General features: G+C 41.7%; 1 protein-coding gene across 1 annotated transcript in view; it reads left to right on the plus strand.

Annotated features, from left to right (window-relative positions):
- LOC148542085 (putative ATP-dependent RNA helicase DDX43) overlaps window positions 1–16872 on the plus strand; it is a 190288-nt gene that overhangs the window by 163700 nt on the left and 9716 nt on the right. Inside the window, exon 13 of the mRNA XM_088471358.1 lies at window positions 10404–10513. Within this exon, the coding sequence (XP_088327484.1) occupies window positions 10404–10513 (110 nt within the window). The remainder of the gene's footprint in view (window positions 1–10403; window positions 10514–16872) is intronic.

A 16872-nucleotide genomic window follows, 5' to 3' on the forward strand; every position in this document is an offset into this window, starting at 1 on the left:
CAAGACATTGAATAAAATTTAGAAAGGTTGTTGACCGAAGGAACTGTAATGGAAGGACAGGAGTTTCAGCCAGGAACAAAGCTCAGCAACCTACAGATGTGTCCTTACACACTATTGCCCCAATTGCGCCAAACATCCTTTCTTGTAGCTCCAGGTCCCGTGCAAATCTGCTTGCGCCAAGTGTCTCTTACGCCTGATAATGTGTTAGTCGCAATGCAATGGGACAAAACCGCTTAATGAGACGGCAAGGATTAATAGGCAACACCTCTTAATCTGGGTGCGAATGAGTCTGGATCTGTATATGAAGTGCTATGATGCCGCATCTTGTTTTCACGCCAAGTTCCGTTCTTCATCTGTGGCTTTGTACATATTTAAAACTGTCGCAGCCAGGAGTGTCTGGTTCAGATTGAGTGGTGTTTCGCTACGCCTGTGGTGGGAATGAGACGCAAGTTTAAAGAAAAAGCTACTACGCTATACCACTCGGTGCGGCTCACTCACACCGCACGGTGTATAAAGGCTAAGTGTATGAGGACACATCTCTAGCTCCTGAATACAGTACATGGCAATTGGAGGTCGTTGTGTCTCTTTGCTGGTCTTTAGGGTATGTCTTTCAATATGACGATTGGCTTTCATGTGTGGTTATCCAGTTTTATCCTGAAACACGAGAGCTATTGTGTACAGGAAGAAAATTTAGAGAATACAGTTAATACAAGTTGCATTCACCTTAATATGTAAAATGTGTGTCTTTGAATAAAATTTCACAGTTGTCCTGGTTGGTAAACAATATTGAAATCTCCTCCTAAGAAGTTTATTTGAGCCTTCAGAGTCGGCGCAGCCTCAATTATGCCATATAAGGAAAGAAGAATACAATAGTGCTCAGGGTTTACAACAAAAAGGGGACGATTCTCTCTGTATATTTTATCTGTATTTCACTTACTTTTTAAGAGAATCAGATATGCGTTGGACATTTATTTATTAACCCAATGTCTGTTGGTTTTTCATTCGAAGCATATAAATAAGAACAGGTAAGAGTTCTGTATTTGCATATACTGATAATATATTGTATATAATCAATAAGGTGTTTAACCTCACATAATAGCCAAAACATGCTGGTGAATCATTTAAAGATATTTGATTTCTACATAAAGAACATATAAAATAGGTATGTAGTGGAGAAAAGGATATGAACAAAACTTTAATCCATTAAACATGTTTCAATGTTTAGAGGATAAAAAAAAAATTATTCTCTTGTATCCAGATATGGGTTTCATGAGCTCCTGTCTGATTCCTTAGACTAATAGTTCATATATATTATTGTCTGTGTACATGTATGTATATATATATGTGTGTGTGTGTGTGTGTGTATATATAATATATATATATATATTTAGGAGTGAGCGGGTTCGGATTTCTGAAATCCGAACCCCCGAGCCCCCCCCGATCCGAGGCCGATCCGAATCAGGCTCGACTTTTCCCGCCTGACTCGGATCTGAAACCGAGGCAAAACGTCATCATCCCGCCTTCCGGGTCTCGCGGGTTTTGGATCCTATATAAGGTACCCGCGTCTGCGCCATTTTCTCACTCTGCTGTGGACAGTGAAGAGGGAGGGTGGGAGTTAGGGCTGGCTGGGCTGTGTAGTGTAGTGCAGAGTGGTGCTGTGCTGCGCTGTGCTGCTGTTGTCCATAGGGGCTGTGTCCACTACTTCAAAGTTCATAGGGGCTGGCTGTGTTGTGCTGTGCTGCTGTTGTTAATAGGGGCTGTGTCCACTACTTCAAAGTCCATAGGGGCTGGCTGGACTGTGTTGTGCAGTCAGTTGTCCATAGGGGCTGTGTCCACTCCAAAGTCCTGTGCAGTGTCCCAGTCCTAAAGGGGTGCTGTAGTATTGTCCAGGGGGTGCTCTGTCCATCAGGGGTGTTCCCCCCAAGTGCTAAAAAGAAAAATATTTTTTCTGTGTTTGTGAAATGTGTGCGCAGTAGCTGCACGTGCATCAACAAAGTAGTGCCAAGCGTGCGCCTGTGTCATAAGTAAAGGGCCGGCTGGCTTGACCGTTAAAGGGTGCTGTAACCCCCAAAGTACACTCCAAACCAAATAAAAAAATATTTTCTGTGTTTGTGAATTGTGTGCACTGTGGCTGCACGTGCATCAACAAAGGAGCAGCGCCAAGTGTGCGCCTGTGTCCCATAAGTAAAGAGCCGGCTGGCTCATTTCTTAAAGGGTGGTGTAACCCACAAAGTGCACTACTCTCCAGCAAAAATAAAAAAATATTTTCTGTGTTTGTGTGCGCCTTAGCCGCACGTATATATCAATATAACATAAATGGAGGACCAAACTTTCTCCGATAAAAATAAAATAGGGAAAGATCAAGAACCACTTCCTCCTAGTGCTGTTGCTGCTGCTGGGAGTTGTTCATCATCCCAGAGAGGAAGTAGGAAAACCACTACTTTTACTAAACAATTGACCCTCCAACAGTCCCTAGCGATGAGGATGAAGTACGACAGCAGTCATCCTGAAGCAAAACGTATAACTGAGGCCTTGACTGCTATGTTGGTGTTAGACGTGCGTCCGGTATCCGCCATTAGTGCAGTGGGATTTAGACAATTGATGGAGGTAGTGTGTCCCCGGTTCCAAATCCTGTCTAGATTCCACCTGCATCCTCAAAGCAGCAGCGACAAGCGTGCGTCTGTCTGTTAAAGGGTGGTGACACCCTCAAAGTGTGCTCCACAAACAATAAAAATATTCTTTTTTTTTCTGTCTTTGTGAATTGTGTGGGCTGTAGCCGCACTTGCATCCTCAAAGCAGCAGCAACAAGCGTGCGTCTGTCTGTTAAAGGGTGGTGACACCCTCAAAGTGTGCTCCACAAACAATAAAAATATTCTTTTTTTTTCTGTGTTTGTGAAATGTGTGGGCTGTAGCCACACCTGCATCCTTAAAGCAGCAGCGACAAGCGTGCGTCTGTCTGTTAAAGGGTGGTGACACCCTCAAAGTGTGCTCCACAAACAATAAAAATATTCTTCTTTTTTTTTCTGTCTTTGTGAATTGTGTGGGCTGTAGCCGCACTTGCATCCTCAAAGCAGCAGCGACAAGCGTGCGTCTGTCTGTTAAAGGGTGGTGTAACCCTCAAAGTGCTCCAAAAAATAAAAAACTATTTTTTTTAATGTGTTTGTGACTTGTGTGCGATGTAGCCGCACGTGCATCAACACAGTAGCAGCGCCAAGCGTGCGCCTGTGTCATAAGTCAAGGGCCGGTTTGGACATCTGGTCCGGACCGAAGGACTTGCCAACAATTTCTGACACGGCTACTGTCACTGCATATGATACTGTCCTCAAAGCAGCAGCGACAAGCGTGCATCTGTCTGTTAAAGGATTACATCGATGACAGCATCCAAGTAGGCATGTCAGACAGTCCGTACCTGTACTGGAAGGAAAAAGAAGCAATTTGGAGGTCCCTGTACAAACTGGCTCTATTTTACCTGAGTTGCCCCCCCTCCAGTGTGTACTCCGAAAGAGTGTTTAGTGCAGCCAGGAACCTTGTCAGCGAAAGGCGTAGGAGGTTGCTTCCACAAAATGTGGAAAAGATGATGTTCATAAAATGAATTATCAACTCTTCCAGGGAGACCAGCCTCCAGAACGTACAGAGGGACCTGTGGTTGTGGATTCCAGCGGGGACGAATTAATACTCTGTGAGGATGAGGATGTACACAACACTGAAGAGGGTGAGGAATCGGTGGATGAGGAGGATGAGGACGACATCTTGCCTCCGTAGAGCCAGTTTGTGCAGGGACAGATTAATTGCCAGCTTGTTTTGTGGAGGCCCAAACGAACCAATCATTTCAGCCACAGTCGTGTGGCAGACCCTGGCGCTGAAATGTTTGGTTTGTTAAAGTGTGCATGTCCTGTTTATACAACATAAGGGTGGGAGGGGAGGGCCCAAGGACAATTCCATCTTGCACCTCTTTTTTTTCTTTGAATTATGTACTGTTTGGGGCCTAGCTTTTCAAACTGCCATCCTGTCTGCCACTGCATTGTCACTCCTAGATGGACCACGTGTTTGTGCCGCCCACTCGTATCTCTTAGCATAGTCATCCAGCTACCTCGGTGCAACCTTTTGGACATAAAAACACTATTGTGAGGTGTTCAGAATAGACTGGAAATGAGTGGAAATTAAGGTTATTGAGGTTAATAATGGCATAGGAGCAGAAAAACCCACAAATTCTGTGATTTTAGCTGTTTTTATGCTTTTTTTAAAAAAATACAGATCCAAAACACAAAACCCAGAACCCAAAACACGGAAGGGTGGTTTTGGCAAAACCAATCCAGATCCAAAACACGAAGAAAGATCCAGAACCAAAACACAAAACACGAAAAGTGGCCGGTGCACACCCCATATATATATATATATACATATATATATATATATATGTGTGTGTGTGTGTGTATACTCTTATAATTTTTTTTATGTTTTCCTGGATATAAAAAACGTCGTACTTCATGTTTTTGTGTTGTCTTCTGTATTCTGTCCTTATATGAGATAATCGAGGTTGCACTGACTCTGTTTATAAACCACTGGCGGACAACGTGGAGAATTCATGCGCTGTACTTATTCAGGGTTAGTACAACCATGTATTAACTGTATTCCTTAAATTAACTTTATGCACACCATATATGTTTTATTCTTTGGAATAACATTGGATACCCACATATTGAACCGAACCATGCCTAAAGTTTGGGAGAGCACCAGAGTTACAGATGTATCCACATACATATTAGTTTCTTGCATGTTAAACAGCCCTTCTAGTTGTGTCATGCCATGGCGTGAATCGGTAGCGCAGATTATATTTAGGTGCAACTTTTTCCCTTAAAATGCATCTTATTCATAAAGTGATGCAAATAGGATGCACAAGCAGCTTCTGTTGGTTAAAATGATATGCAGCATGTCTATATTCGGTGTGTGACTGCGGCTCTATCTGCATGCCAAATGCTGCCCTTGTTAAGCTTGTTTTGTATTTTATGATGTAAAGGCAAATGTAAAGCACTTTGAGTCCTTTAGGAGAAAAGTGCTATATAAATAACATTATTATTACATTATCGTGTTGCACGGAAAGATGCTTGGCACTACAGAGTTGCATGGAGCTTATGCATTGTGTGTAATGAGACTTGTAGCACACGGAGTTAAGATGTATATGTGCATATTTGTACCTCCAATTTCCCAGGCATTGAGTGTCAAAAATGCGGTTACAGATCCAATGTTATAGATTGCTCAACAGTCTCTTTGAATATAAATGTTCCTTCTTCCACTGCAGTCATACCTTTTTAAAAATGAAACCAGTATATTGTGTAATACTGATTGTACAAGGATATTGGGATATCCATTTGTGTCACTAGTTAATATTTGTTACATGTAGTGTTAACCACTAATACCCCTTTTACAGCAAAATCCCGGGTCCGACCCTGGAATTTGAACACTGGTCAATCCCGGGTCGAACTCTGCTTCAGACCCCGTTTACACTGCAACTTGACCCGGGTTATTCCCGGGTTTGCCCCGTTCACACTGAACCCGGGTAATCCCTGCTTTTCTCTATAGAAGTCATTAAAAATGGTCTGTTTTAAGGTCTGACAAAGATGGTCACAAAAGGCAACAAAAGAGAGGGGTGGGGACTGATTACAGCATTGCTACAGGCTGCTGTTCGGGCTGTGGCAGGCTGTGTATCAGCCTGCGTTTGTGGCTGCTGGTCAGGCTGTGGTGCAGGCTGCAGTTCTGGCTGTGGCAGGCTGTGTGCCTGCCTGCTTTTGTGGCTGCTGGTCAGGCTGCTGTGGTGCAGGAGGTTAGGCAGGCAAGCGATGGCTTCATGTGCATCTCTCTGCAGGGCACTGACAAATTACATCATCTGCCAGTGCCCCAGAAGCTCCAATCAGCATCTTTCAGAGCTAGCCGGGTCAAATAAGCAGGGTAGCACCCGTTCACACTGCCTCATGACACGGGAACAACCCGTGTTCAACCCTGCTCTCAACCCGAGTAAGATTCCCGGGTAAATCAACCCGGGAAATTTTTCTGGGAGCTGTTCACACAGAGCATCGACCCGGCAATAACCCGGGTTATTCGGTTGGTGTAAAAGGGGTATTAAATGCATATATGTATTGAAGAGCACGCTAAAGAAGGGTCCAGCATTCAATTGAATTAAGTAAATATACTGGAAATGTATGGTGGATTAGAGAATACTTAAACATCCTTTGTAATATTGCAAATGCAGGACTAATTATGAAATAATTGAGTAGATTCAAATATGAATATTGAACAGCCCTTCAATACCATTTGGTAAACCCAAGTGATTGGAAAATACACATTTACTTTTTTGTATGGTGCACAATGGCAGCTTTGTTTAAATATGATTTAAAGAAAAACATTAACACATTGTGGCAAGTATGCAATTTACCAAAAAAAAGCGGGTTGCTGTCTCTTTATTCTGTGGTCACTGGGATCAGTGTTCCTGGAAAAGCACCCACCACACTATTACAACAGGAGTCTAGCAGCGAAATCACCGCACCAAGAGCCGCTGTTCCTAAAAAAAGTACTGGTCAGATTGGCCTATGCAACAACCAACAGCAGCCTATCTAAGCAGACTTCTGGTTAACTGGGATATCACCAGGCAATTCAGAACAACATTGTGACCACAAATCTGTACTTCCACAAGGGAAGTTCAAAGCAACTAAAGGCGTAATTCAGGAATTCAATTACACTATTTGAAATTTAAATTTGCAAATATTACTTCTGGATCATAAGCATTTTTTCCTGCATTTATACCATAAGCCACAAAATAGACAAGAGGATTACTTTTCTCATTTTTGAGTTCTGTCTCTCATACAGGACATTACAATACTTCTTTCTTAATCGTTATAGACCTTTGCTCCTTTTATCAATGTTGGACTTCATATGATGATAGAACTTTTTTTTTAGAATATTATATACTTGTTAAATTGTTTTTATTGATATCACATGTATCGTGTATATATAGCTGGGTTTACATACTATTCTAGTATTAAGAATGTGTTTCTATCTTGTACCAATTACAATATAACATAGCACTCACTTTGAGCATTAACCCACCTACTGCAGTCGAACGTTGCACCCCTTACATTTCAGAAATGAAAAAGGCATACTTACATTTTCAAACATTTCCATAAAACCCATGGGAAGAACCCTAAGGCAGGCACACACTTAATGGGAATTTTTTTGTTATTTGGGCATACTCTTTACCAGCTTCATTGTCTGTGCACAGCTAGCCCCAACATAAGGCCCACAGACCATCCAAGTGACAGTGATCGGAGTTCAAACTGTAAACTCCGATCAGCTTTACTTTAACATACACTCAACTGGCGGCTGTTGCTGCAGCGCTCTCCCTAAGCACCTCCCACCAAACCTGCCACTCCTCCCAGCCTGTTGCATGTACAGCCGCCTCCGCAGGTACATTCTATTCTCAACTATTTAATATAGAAGTTTCCAAAATTAGAATATACTCTGAAATTAGAGGTGGATATATCAGAAGGTAAGATAAATGTTTTTGTTGCTAGTACTATGCACAGGTATGCAAGATAGGTATTCCTAGTGAAATATGCACACGTTAATCAATAATGGGTTATATTATATTTTAGTTTTTTATTAAATTTTATTTTATTTTTTTATATACAGGTACATATTGATGTTTTAATTTTTTTAATTATATTATATCCTGTTATTTTATTTCTATCATAAGAGTCTAATAATAGATCTATTTTATAAGAATAAACTGTGGTTTAGTTTATCCTCTCCAAGCACTATTTACTACTAAATGGTTTCCCTTCTTCCTCTGTTCTTTCATCCCCTTCCGTCCAAGTGTGAAGTGGTTTTGTGCTACCTGTATGGTAGCTAATACTAAGGTGATTTTGAGGGTCTACTTATATACTGTGAGCATAGGCGTGCGCAGAAGTGTCACAAGGGGTGCCGTTTTGGCACTTCCCTCTCCACCGGGTCGTGAACTATCCAGACACCCCCCTCCCCCTGCCGCCCAGGTGAATAGTCCATGATCCGGCATACAGTAGGTGCATGTTGACGCAATTGCAGAGTATGCAAAGTTGGGCTTAAGTGTATATACGCATATTTCCAGGCATATAATTAGCACCTTGTATACACTGCTGTAAGTACGCACCAAAGACTGCTATTAAATTAGGCATATGAATCTGCCTGCTTAGATGCATACCGGAGAAAATGTACATATAGTTTCCTTCATACAATGTGGGACATTCTCTGCGCTCTTAGATCGTGGTGCAGGGCAGTTTCACCCGTAGTTCCACACTCTTTGGTCCGGCACGAGATATGCCGTAATTCGGAGTCCCAGGTGCCTGCTGCTCCTCGCGTTCGTCTGCTTTTGAGCCTGTGAAACGGCGCAAGTGCATGGTAGGTGCCACACTTTTTGTGGACCCCATTCTATATAGGGATACTTTATTTAACTTTCATAACTGTAGGTAACTAATCATTACAAACTGCAGGACAAATATAACAGCAACTTGGATAACTATGTATAGACCAGCAGAATTATACTATCAATGCAGTTTAGGGAATTGTTATAAGGATCTATATACACTATGTAGATAAAAGTGATTGGACACCCCTGCTCAAATGAAATGGTCCCAGGCATACCATTGCACACGAGTGGCGGTTTTGACAGGAACACTTTGTAGGGAGGCTCATGCACTTGCAGTTCTATGGAAACAACAAATGGTTTTTTTTAAGGAAGACAATGCCAGGGTGATGCTGGACTGGTATACAGAAAATTAGGTACCTGGATGGACTGGACAGATCAGAGTCCAGATTTTAACCCTACTGAGAACCTCTGAGACGAATTGGAGCGACTGGTGCATTCTAGGCCAACTCGACCTTCAGTGTCACAGTTGGTCACTGTACTGAAGGCAGAATGGCAAAACATTGCTGTTGTCCAGGAACTTGTGGGCAGTTTGCCAAGAAGGGTGTGTACAATAATCACTGCACGTGATGGACCTACAAAGTACTGACGTCCATAAAAATCTTGTTGATCTATTTGCTGTTAGTGTCCAATTACTTTTGTCTATATAGTGTATTTCATATTGACTATAATTCAGATGTGTCCTTAGACATCTTTGCTGCAGTCGCGCTAAAAAGTATTGAGACTCTACTAGCGCAGTGCAATGTGACTAGGACGCACACCAGAAGACACTGCCGGTTAAATTGTTATGCGACACTTGTATATCTGTGTACGACTTATGCTGGGCATACACTATCAGATAAAATGCCTGTCAGACCGACAGACATTTTATCTGGCAGCCTCACACCTTGCAGATCTCACAGGCATATACTGTGAGATATCTCAGTGTACTGCCCCTGATATTTGCGCTCGTCCCCTGGGGAGGAGACATTTCCCCGCTCCTTCCCTGTGAAGGAACTGGGGAAATATCTGTCGGTCGGCCGTGGCTGGGCATACACTGCCTAATGCGGCCCTCAATAAACTTCCAAAATATCGGACGGGCATGCTGGATGATCTGGTATGCCCGACCAATCGCACCATTCGACCGCACACATATTGGGCGGATCGGCCCGTTAATTGTATACTGTGTTCCCAGATTTGTTTCTGAATCTGTATACAAAGTGCTACAATGTTTCGACCCCAGCTTTTTTCATTCCAAGTTCCGTTGCGGTTCATAGACAGATTCAGGTGCACACAGATATACAAGTGTCGCTTATCAAAGTAATCAGCAGAGTCTGCTGGTGCATCCTAGACGCATTGCGATTTAGACGCTTTTTCGTCAAAAATAGTCACCCGGCACTAACAGAGTCTCACGGGACCTGGCGGACCACTCACGCCAGGCAAGTCGCGCTGCGTGGCGTATTGAGCCTAGATGTGTGAGGACATCTGTATATATACTGGCTAGGCATTTTTGAATCTCCGTTCACAGCACTTTTTACCAAATTGTGCACTTTATTTACAACATGCTAATTTGTTTGAATTGAAAAACTGGTGAAAGTAATATTCTGAATCCAGAGTATAAATAGTCTTCACATACTATATTAACTTATTCATGTGAATATCTCATTTAAAATTAAGATTGTAAATGTATTTTATTTTTCAATTTAAAGTTGGTTTTGTACACTGCAGTAATTTGAGAGTATTTGATAACCAGTAAAGATCCATTTCACTATTCTACCCCCTTTTTTTTCTCCTTTACCCTCTTTTTCCTTTCCTGTTATCCCCATTACAAAATACAGGTCTTGCGACAACAAATAAAATCTATTATGAGCCATTTTTAAACAATTATGCTTTGTTCCGTAATTTTAGCCTTCTGCTAGAATTATAATTGCAAAACTGTTATTTTATCATAATTATCTGCTTTCTTTTTTAGTGCAGACGATTTATCAAGTGACTTTAGTCTTCAAGGAATCCCTGTTCAGTCATTACATGGTAATAGAGAGCAATGTGATCGAGAACAAGCATTGGATGATTTTAAGAAGGGTGAGCTCTACAGATATTGTATGTAGTTTGTTAGTAATACTGTAGCTAAATAAGAATCATATCAGAAATATTATTTATTGAATCTGCATACTTAACCAGTGATTTCACCAAGTTCAGAATTATGTGGGTCCCACGCACCTATTATCAGGAAAAAAACCACTGTTTATGGGTCCCATAGAAATTTAGGGTTATGTGTAAAATCCCCTTAAGTCTAATAAACTCCTTCCCTTACATGCCCATCAGACCCCCCCCCATTCTATCCTACCACCCCCACATGACCTTTAAGTGCCAATTAGGCCACCTACGTGTCATCAGACTCCAACCCCATGCAGATTAGAACACCCCACATACCCTTAAGTGACAAATAGCGCACCACCCACCATGCCATAAAGCACAACACAAGCTCCTAAAGTGCCAAAGAAACCTCTGCCACATGACAATCAGACCACCCTCCCATGCCCATTATATTACCCCACATAAGTACCAAACAGACCTCCCCCTTACCATCAAGCCCACCATGACTTATACCTTAAATGCCAATCAGAAGGTTCTGCTGTCATAATGTCAACAAGAACATTGCAGACGACAATGTTCTTGTTGGCACCTTAATTCTGGCACCACAATGTCGACACCTTTAAAATGCTAAGCAAACATTTTAACGCTGTTGTTAGTATAACTAGGGTTGACATTGTGGTCCCAGTAAGAATGTTGGGCCTGATTCTGAGTTTGGAAGAAAGCAAGATAGAGCAAGTAACTGCACCTTGGTAAAACTTTGTTTGCACTGTAGGTGGGGCAGTTGTAAATTGTGCAGAGAGATTTAGATGTGAGAGAGGCATGTCCAAACTGAAATCTAAATTGCATTGTCTGCAATGTTTTTGTCGCTATAACATACAAAACCCAATCGGACCTACCCCATAGCCAGGAGCCTTCCCTGCAGCCAGAGGATCTTACCTCCCACAGAGCTCAGCTTCACCTGAAGTACCGCCTGAAGTAGCGGTCATGATGAAAAATATAATGGAAATGTACCAACAAGTGAAATGAGCACCTGTGGCTGCTTTGCTGGTAGTCGTTATTGTGAGTTGGAGACCACTCTGGATCTTCCACAGGACAGTGTTTTCTGACCAGCTGAAGCACACCCATTTTTAAAAATCTAAGTCCCCTACTCCCATTTTTTATTAAAATACACACTATAGCACATAAGTGTGACATTGCTGACAGTGTAGTGGGATGTTAAAGTTACCTGTCCCCTGATTTAACAGTATACAAAACAAAATACCACATTAACATAAATATATGAAATGTTCCCAATTTTGCGTGCTATATGGCCATTTAAAATATATAATTACATTTTAGTGCAACTGGCCAAGTGCTTCCCCAAAAATTAATTAAAATGAATCTAGTAGACAGCTTGTACAATATATTTGATAATGTAAAGGTGTAGTATTTTCTTGGTGATTGTCATTGGTCTCAGAGTTTTGCGATCACAAAAGAAAAGGTGTTACTAATCTTTTTCTAGTCCTTTTGTAAAGTTATCTGCAGTTTGAGTGCACCAGGTTTTGCTGTACACCTTAGTTTGTCTGACTAAAGGGCGAAACACGTCCACAGTCCTAGCTCTGCAGTGATAACCTCACAATTTGGGCATCGTTCACAAAATCAAGTTGGTTGTCAAATACTGTATATGTTGCATGTACAGTACTACACAATGACTTTTAAAGTTCTCGTTTGAGAAGAAATGCATTAGCTGATCAGCATGGTTTTCAGAGTGTCTGTCATATTTCTTCCTCCTGGGATTTCAGTCTGTTAAAAATCCTGACATCTAAAAAGTATATCATACAGTAGGGTGGGTCACCTTGTGAAATGAAGAAAAAAGTCTTACCGATGAGTGGTTCGTGCCAAGGATAGTATTTGTTGCTTACTTGTAACGCAATGTTTATAGCCAAAGCAAACAAATTTGAGTGTAGCTGTAACACAGTCCATGCACTGATCCAATGATGATAGAGACTGCAAATACGACTGGAAATGTCTGGTACAAATGAGCTGAACTGCACTTTACCCTATCGATCTCTCTCGCTCTTCCTCTCTTTGCTCCCCTTTCCACTAGTCTAGAGTGTGATAGTTTTGAAGGAGAGTGTTCCTGAGGTGATGAGTAGCACAGGAATGGTCTTGGAGGTCGAAGTAAGGTGAGGTCACCAAGTCGTGATCGTATAGAGGGCAGGGGAGGAAATATGTATGGAGTGGAGGTTATGGATGTAGGTAGGTTTGGGTAGAGTGGGTGAGGGTTAAGGCCCCCATACATCAGCAATTGATTGCAGCAATCGTGCAATTTGTAATCGATTGTGTATAAAAATCGTTCCCTTTTCAATTGATTGTGGCAATTCTGCAATCCTTTTGAAAAAGGGAAAGATTTTTATACACAATCGATTGCAAATTGCACGATTGCTGCAATCAATTGCTGATGTATGGGGGACCTTTAGAAACAGCAGTTAACAGATATGTACTGTTTATTGCAGTTGCTAATCTGCCTTGGTGATAGCATTCACATAGTATTTTTTATCTGGAGCATTGATCCTTACCTGATGCTCATTACATGGCTGAAACATATAGGATATTAAATTCACATGGACCAATGCAACCCTAGCTTCAGTGATTGGCATTCCAAACTCTATATCCTGCACACTAAATTGTTTGTCATTAGCATAGAAGTAATACTAGAGAAAAAAGGAGCTAATGAGTTAAAGGGATGTGGTATACAGAGAGAAGAGCATGAGGTATGCAGTCACTACATCAGCATTTATCATGTTGATATTGATGATCACAGGCAGAAGATTGCGTTTGATATTGGGGAGGTCCTTATAGACTAGCCTTTTGAGTATTTTGTAGGCAAATAAAAGGAGAAAGAGAAGGTGATAGTTATAGAGGGTGATACGTGGAAATGTTTGCAAGAGAAAATGTTGTATGAGAGAGTAAGTTGTTAATTTGGGCCAGGTGAAGTAGGTGTTGATAGAGAGCTGGTGAGAAGGTATTGGATGAGGAGGGAGCTGAAAGGTGGGGGCAAGAAGAGCATGGACTTTATCATGTATGGTCGGAGTACATGGTGGTGGTCGGAGGGGAAGAGAGGGTGATATGGGGCATGAGGAGATTTCACATCTGATGGAGTCAATATTGGTGAAAAAAGGTGGTCAGCGGTGGTGATGAAGAGGAGCTGAGAATGAGTAGTAAAAGAACTTGAAAGTGGTGAAGATTTGAAAGACTGACAGGATAGGAGATTTGATTGAAGAAGGGTTGTTTGACAAGGGCTGACAAATATGAAGGGAAGAAGAGTCATGGGCTGAGAAGGTGTGGTTGTACAGACTGTTTTCCTCATTGTGGATGGCAGAGGTTTTTTGGGTGGTGGAATGTTTCAAGCAAAGAGTAGATTGCAGGATCTAGCATATTTTGATTAAATTTAGTTGAGGGAGGTGCAGTAAAGAGTGAAGAGAGTGTTGAAGACCTCTAATGGTGGTACAAAACGAGGATGAGAGAATTACATAGATGGAGGGTGGGGGTGGAGATTCACTGAGAGCCCAAAGAAGGGAGAGAAGTTTGCTGATGGCAGGGTCAGGGGGTTATCAATAAGTTGGAATATTGAGGGGAGGTATGTACATATCACTAGACAGGAAATAGGGGGGTTAGATATTAAGTAATTGGGAGGCAAAGTCAACTATTCTGTAGATGACTGAGACATGGGAATGGAACAGAAGAGACTGATTACATGCCCTCTGAGGAAGAGAAAATGTTTGGTTTATACATATACAAACCAAACAAAATGTATTTTTATAATGAGCCAGGTCTTTAGATCAAGGCTAATACCACTCTGCAATTATTCAGATGTGTCCACATACACATATCCTTAAATCGCGTCACATAACCCTGTGCCGCAGACTTTGTGAATTAGCCGTGCCATGCAACTTCTCCTTAAAATATGCTACTTAATGTGGTGCATTATCCGAATTCATTTGTGACAAAAAAAAAAATTAATTACTAATCCTAAATAATTAGTACATTTAGTTATAGTAGAGACTTGGTACACTATTAGAGAATTAAGATAAAAATTCAGGGAGAAGTGCGTAATCTGGGTAAAAAGGCAAAAGAGATGCATAGTTATGCTTAATTTGCTACTTTATACCAATTTCATTGCGACTAAAAAACCTAGCACACTATTGGCGAACGAAGACTAATGGTGCATACACACGGTCAGATTTTTCTTCAGATCTGAACGATAACGATTTTAAAAATCGTTCAGTAGTTCAGATCTGAAAGAAAAATCTTGACATGTGGGCAACGATGAACGATGCACGTTCCCGTTTGTCAGATAACAATAACTGACATCTGATGTGTTTGCAGTCAGTTTTGGACGATTTCCATTCATTTTAATACAGGTTGAGTCTCCCATATCCAAAATGCTTGGGACCAGGGGTATTTGGATAACAGAATATTCCGTATTTTGGAATAATTGCATACCATAATGAAATGTCTTGGGAATGGGACCCAAATCTAAACACAGAATGCATTTATGTTCTATATGCACCTTATACAGACAGCCTGCAGGTCATTTTATACAGTATTTTTAATTTTGTGCATCAAAAAAAAGTTTGTGTACATGAAATTCATTTATGTTTCATATACACCCCATACACACACCCCGAAGGTTATTTTATACTGTATTTTAATAATTTTGTGCTTTAAACAAAGTTTGTGTACATTGAACCATCAGAAAGCAAAGGTTTCACTTTTTCAGTCATGCTAAAAATATTCCGTATTTCGGAATATTTGGATATGGGAGACTCAACCTGTAAAGTAAAAAATCGTTCAATCATTCATCTGACATATTTGACCATGTATAGTACTTAATGCACTATTAGTGAATTAAGATGCAAAATTTGGGGAAAAACTACTCAAGCATAGGAATCGCTACCCATGGTGGAGCATCGAAATTGAGCCTTGGGTCACATGCATATGGCGCAAAAAGGTTAGTTGTATGAAGACATCTCAGTATATATGAATATATACACATCAGTATGTGTGTGTGTATGTGTATATATATATATATACACACACACACTCTGCTGCCTGCAATGCATCCCACAGCTGCTGGAGGGTGTGTGGTGGAGTATCCATAGAGTGTACACAACGATCGAGATGGTCCCAAAAATGGTCAGGTGGGTTCAAGTTCGGAGATTTAGGGGGCCAGGGAAGTACTTGGAAGTCTTGGTCGTGCTCGTCCAACCACTGTCAGACACTACTAGCCATGTGACATCTTGCATTGTCTGGCTGGAAGATCCCATCCGCCTCAAGGAAGACAATCAGCATGCATGGGTGTACGTGCTCTGCGAGGATGGATTCATAACCAAATCGGTTGAGGATTCCTTCCACATGGATGAGTGGGCCCAGAGAATGCCATGAAAACTTTCCCCAGACAATAACACTTCCACCAGCTTGTGTTCTTCCAGCAGTGGTTGCAGGGTGTTTGTTCTCCGAAGTTTCTCGCATGACACGCCAACGTTCATCTGTTCGATGAAGCAGAAAATGTGACTCATCGGTGAAGGCAACCCTTCGCCAATCATCGGAGGTCCAATTCCGATACAGAAAATTGAAGCCTTTTCCACCGCTGCACCTTTTGTTAGCATAGGTGCAGTGACCATCCATTTGCTTCGGAGCCCCATATGCAGCAGGTTTCACTGAACTGTCATTTTAGACACACGTCTGTTGGCCTCCAGGTTAATTTTGACGGTGAGCTGCTCCACTGTAGCGTGTCGTTCAGCCCTCACGCACCTTCGTAGCTGACGTTCACCTCTCACATCCATGGCACGTGGTGCTCCTCAGTTTCCATGTTGGTTATTCGCAATGGTGCCATTTGTCCAGTGGCGATACACCTTCACCACATCAGCACATGAAAAGGCTACAAACTGCGCTGTTTCAGAAATACTGCCGTCCTTGGCCCGAAGGCCAATGATCATCCCTTTTTGCAACTCTGATTAATCGCCCCTTTTACCCATAATCGCAACAAGTGATATGTGTGCAGACAGCCTATCGCACACCTTATATAGCCACCAAGCCAGCACCCGGCTCGTGACTCACTTCATGAGCTACGCGCTGCCGACGTCATATGTAGGAGGTGGTCATAATAATGAGACTCGACTGTATATATGTGTATGCATATGTATGTGTACGTAGGTATATATACAGTATATTTATATAGCACTGAGACTTGAATACTACTTGATAATAGAAATACAGAGATCTCAGTTTGCATATATTTACAAAGAAATGTTTAAGCCACCAGGCCGCGTCAAGGCTTCTCTGCTCTGGTGGTCCCCTAA

Source organism: Taudactylus pleione, unplaced genomic scaffold (genome assembly GCF_031769625.1).
Source record: "Taudactylus pleione unplaced genomic scaffold, aTauple2 ptg000015l, whole genome shotgun sequence".
Taxonomy (NCBI): Eukaryota; Metazoa; Chordata; class Amphibia; order Anura; family Myobatrachidae; genus Taudactylus; species Taudactylus pleione.